The sequence below is a fragment of the Triticum aestivum genome, chromosome 2D (assembly GCF_018294505.1).
Source record: "Triticum aestivum cultivar Chinese Spring chromosome 2D, IWGSC CS RefSeq v2.1, whole genome shotgun sequence".
In the NCBI taxonomy this organism is placed as follows: domain Eukaryota; kingdom Viridiplantae; phylum Streptophyta; class Magnoliopsida; order Poales; family Poaceae; genus Triticum; species Triticum aestivum.
This window is the reverse complement of record NC_057799.1, coordinates 8,409,797-8,414,703: the sequence shown is the minus strand read 5'-3', so window position 1 is coordinate 8,414,703 and position 4,907 is coordinate 8,409,797. Positions and strand designations below refer to the sequence as shown.

The following is a 4,907-nucleotide window of genomic DNA, read 5'->3' as shown; positions in this document are numbered from 1 at the left end:
CGACTCCATGCCGCAATAAGCGGCATATAGGAGGTCCCTTGCTGGCGCGCCAAGAGAACAAGGAAATGGCACTTGCAGCGAAACCGCGACTCCCAGCCGGAATAAGCGGCATATAGGAGGTCCCTTGCTGACGCACCAAGAGATCAAGGAACTGGCACTTGCAGCGTGTGTGAGATTGGGCCATAGATATTTACTCCATGCATCTTTTTGCCGATAAAGAGCGGGTTTTAATTACTATAGCTTATACTTTTTTTTTGCGGGATTACTCCAGCTTATACTAGTAATACATTTCCTTTCATGCACTGTAGAGGTCCATTATGGACTCGCGATTAAATGATACTCGATTTCGGACCTTAAAATTCACGTTCTAGACAGGGCAACCTAATCTAGTCTTTATTCTCGAAACAGGCTTTCATCCCGCTTTATATATAAAGCAATCACCGGATCTAGGCTTTATTTGAATGTAGAACTATGCGAATCTCGAAACAAAAAAATATTTCCGTTATTCATATGAAACTCTACTATTGTAGGTCTTGCAGCTTGGAAAATCTTCCGGAGGCGGAGGAAGAGTCGAGTCCAAAGTTGGACCGTTCTCCACCACGAATGCTGCCGCCATGCCTGACGACGAGTGGTGCCCAAAATGGCAGTGCATGAACCACACACCTGTTCATTCCACATAGATAAAATATACTATGGACTAAAATGAAGTTAGGTCAATTTTGGAACTCTAATTAAGCCATCTATCTATAGGAAAAACCTAATGACAGATGCACACGGTAATTAATTGGCAAAGAGATTAATTACCTGGATTGTTGGTGACAAATCGGACGGCCGCCCACCCGAATAGTGGGACATGGACGGTGTTCCTCACCGGCGGATCCACCAGGTTGTACGTCGCCACGTCTGTCTCGGCGTTGTATTGTCCGAACCCCTGCGCGAGGACGAGGAAGTCGTGGCCATGGAGGTGCATGGGGTTAGCGTATGTGTCCGCCAGCACCGGGCTCTGGAAGACGATCTCCACCGTGGCGTTGTACCGCAGCCTTCTCACCGACGTCGCCTTGGACGTCGGCTCTAGCGTTTCGCTGTAGTTAAACATCCTGGGTGCCCTGTCAGGTAGTTCCCGCAGCGTGCCGATGCTGCTCGTGTTGCCGTGGTAGTGCGCCTGCAGCAATGGTGTTGTTGTGGGGAGCTGGAAGGAGACGTTGTTCACCATGCCCATCATATTAGTAGCATTGTTGCAGGATGATTCGCCTTCTCTACAGACGAAGCTCGCGTCAAGGGCGTAGAAGAGGTGCTCATGGACGTTGGCCGGCACCGGCTGAGGCTGCAGGCTTGTCAAGTTGCCATGGAAGTAGAAGGAAGTGGCCGCGTCATGCTTATCCGGCATTTCAGGCGCCATTATTAATGAAGCACTATCAGATAGAGCTTTCTCTTCTACTTTTCTTGGACCGTCACCGTATTGAACTATCCCTCTTGAGATGAAGACTGGGATCTGGATCGCAGGCTTGGGCGGCTGGTTGGCCTTGGCGACGATGTAGTATCTGCCAGCAGGATGCGCGTCGGCCACAAGCAGAGCGTCGACGGTCTCGCCCGGCGCGATCGCGATGACGTCTGTGGTGTACGGCTTGACATAGTTGGCGTCGGCGGCCACCACCGTGAACCTGTGCCCGGCGATCTTCAAGTAATATTCCGAGTTCATCGCAGCGTTCACTATCCGTAACAAATATGTCTTGCCATGCTCCACCTTGAGAATGTTGCTGTCTTTAACGGTCCCTGTAAAACCCAGGTTGTATCGTTACTTAAATTTGGGAGTGTGCGGAAAGCTGGGTTGAAATGCATCGTATAAGTAAGTTTTTTTAGTAGTTTGAATTGTTTACCACATGTGTCAGGTGGTATCATAGAAGTTAGTAAAAGTTAGAACTATCTGTGTTTGAATTAAAAGGCAATTCAATTTAAACTACCAAAATGTCTTATACTCCATCTTTTTCGGTTTATAGGGCTCAATTCAAAGATCTCACCAACCAAGGTAGATGGTGAGTGATGGAATACTTTTTGTAATTTGCCAAAGCACCCAATTAATGCTTTTGTTTTCCTCAAAAATTATGTTTACCAATGCATTAATTGCAATGCATGCATGCATAAAATACATGCATTGGTCAATTTCTGTTAATACTTGCATGCAATGATTTAATGCACCTTAGAATCTGAACATGTGATGGGGAACAACCTAATTGAGCCTTATATAATGGGAAAACTAAAATTTTGAGATAAGCCCTATAAACCGGAAAGGAGGGAGTATTTAAAAAGAGAGGGTGTAGTAATTACCAGAGCAGTTGTCCAGATCTCCAGGCTTCCCATTTATGGTAGCTACACGGGGCATATCAAAAAGGTGACCGTTCCTAAGGTTCTTGTCTAGCTGATTCAAGTCCATCTCCCACCATTCGCCTGCAATTAATCAAGAAACGCTAAACCTATTAATTCAGCAGGCCGGTTTCTTTGCATCTAGCATTGGTGTTGTAGATATTTCCACACCTATGACGATCGGGATCTCCTTGTGAGGCTTGGGAAACGGGTATGACCTGGAACCAGATCTTGGCCGGATGATCAAGGCGCCATGGATGCTTGCCCGGAGACTGCCAACGTGAGCGTGCCACCACAGCGTGCCCTCCTGGCCGGTGACGTTAAATCGGTAGGTGAAGTTTTTGTTCGGCTGGATGGGGCACTGGGTTATCATCCCCGCTCCATCTGCCCAGCAGTTCAGTTGCAGCTTCACTCCATGCCTGCATGTATCAAGTAAAATCCTTGATTTTCTCATTTTTTTTCTCTCTCCCTCTCTCTACAGAATACATAATTACGTTAGATAGTAAAGTCCATCCCATAATATAACAAAAATCCTCTCAAAATACCATCCCGTAATATACATATCCCCAATGGACTAATGCATGTAGTCCATCCGGTAAGAGCACGGTATATATATAGTCAGCTGCTGGCTATAGCGTGTTGCCATGTCATCTATAGACAATGTAATAGCCAACACATATACTAGTCAGTTATAAAAAAGTATTACTTTATTAACATATGATCCACCTTTCACTCTGATAAAGCTTCTTGTAGCTCATGCTACAGCTCTCTATAAGTCTATATCGTGCTTCTCACCCCTCCTCTTTCTCTACCAACTCGGCAACAATATAACATTTAAATCCTTACAACCCGCTTACGTCATCTTATTATACTTAATCTAATCAATATAGTCCACCAACGTAGGCTTGATTGTAAAGAAAGAGAAAAAGTAGGCAGTCGTGGCGGGGGACCAATGCATGTAGGGGTAATCCTCTCAACCATGTCTACTATTTTTGCTACGAGTTTTAATAGTTGGCAATCCGTAGGGTGACAGGGATAATCCCTCTAATTCAATTACGATTTTTATAGGAGTTTTACTGGTAGTAGTGGTCGGGTCGAGGGACGTAGCTGTTCTGATCCCGAGCTCACATGAGCTCAGGTGAACAGTACAATAAAAAAAATCAAAAAAATCCGAATTTTTTGTGTGTGAAACTTTGACAAATGTTTGGATAGCTCGCAAATTTTCAACATCCTAAGATATTCGTGGAAAATGTGGGAAAAAATCGATGCTCCAAAATTTTATTTTCAAACGCATTTTGAAGCATCGATTTTTTTTGTGCCACATTTTACACGAATGTCATCAGGCGATGAAATTTTGCAAGCTATGAAAACATTTGTCAAAGTTTCACACACAGAAAATTAGTATTTTTTTAAAAAAAATTAACTGTTCATCCAAGCTCATGTGAGCTCGGATTAGAACATCACTTTTGGCGGGGCGAGGGACCAGTGCGACATCGGTATCTCATTTGATTATGTTACTTTTTTGCCATGATCTTTTACTAGTAGACCGAGGAGTAGCGGTAACCAAATAAATTCTGTTTGTTTTTTCCCGTGATTTTACCATGATTAACCACACAGGCCGCGTCCGGGCGGGCGGAGCACGTGATTATGTAGTCCCTCCGTCTAGGTGTATAAGTCATCTTACGAAAATCAAATAATCCCAAAACACTTAGGCACAGTGCATTGACTCCCATCTCGTTTCTCGTTTCTTGACATATCAACCAATAAGAGATGTGGGGCGTGTATGTTTTCAACGACTCAAGACTATCAAACACGACATGCAGTGGTTAGTTCATTGCATGCAATGCTATTAATTAGCAAATAAACCTTAAGTTCTCTTGTTTTTTCCTCTCCTTCTTGGTCAATGACTTATTCACCTAGACGGAGGGAGTATGTATGTTTTAGAAAATAATAAATATGATATACTTACCAGTGAATTGTTAGTCCATAGGGGGACTTGTTGATGACTTGAACAGCCACCGAGTCTCCTTCTTTAACCTCTATCGCTGGACCTGGGAATTGCCCGTTCACCACAGTGACCAGCATGTCGTTGCACAACCGATTTAGCTTAACCTGGCTCACCTATATTCCAGTAAATCAATCGATTATTTACTTGTACAAAGGAGGACCAAGGAGGCTAGCAAGAGCTTACAACAAAGGTGTGCTCGACGAGTGCCGCACCGCCTGCCGCTACTAGGGCCGCAGCGACGAAGAACACGACGACGACGACTGCCATGGCTGCCATCGCGCGGGAGCTAGTAGCCTGGATGCTTAGCACACACGGATCTATGCTCTATGTATATAGTGGTAGTGGGTGGGTGGGTGGGTAGGGGGGATTAATTAATGCATGCCATCAGCGGTACATATAAAAATGAGAAAAAAAATTCTAACGGGCACCTCACGGTCCGGGCGTTACTACCTTGCGCTAGTCTCTCGAAACAAACAGCTTTTGGCTGATGCTTCAAGGTTGCGGCTACTGCCAGTACGTCCCTAGCAGAGACTTAGGG

At 44.8% G+C, this 4,907-nt stretch overlaps 1 protein-coding gene across 1 annotated transcript; it reads right to left on the bottom strand.

Annotated features, from left to right (window-relative positions):
* Positions 1-329: 329 nt before the first annotated feature.
* Positions 330-4,691, bottom strand: LOC123051012 (laccase-15-like). The gene is made up of 6 exons (XM_044473741.1): positions 4,553-4,691; positions 4,331-4,482; positions 2,533-2,780; positions 2,326-2,445; positions 805-1,773; positions 330-663 (listed from the first exon to the last, which is right to left on the bottom strand). The coding sequence occupies exons 1-6, from the start codon at positions 4,643-4,645 to the stop codon at positions 503-505; spliced, it is 1,743 nt and encodes a 580-aa protein (XP_044329676.1). The 5' UTR covers positions 4,646-4,691; the 3' UTR covers positions 330-502.
* Positions 4,692-4,907: the final 216 nt, after the last annotated feature.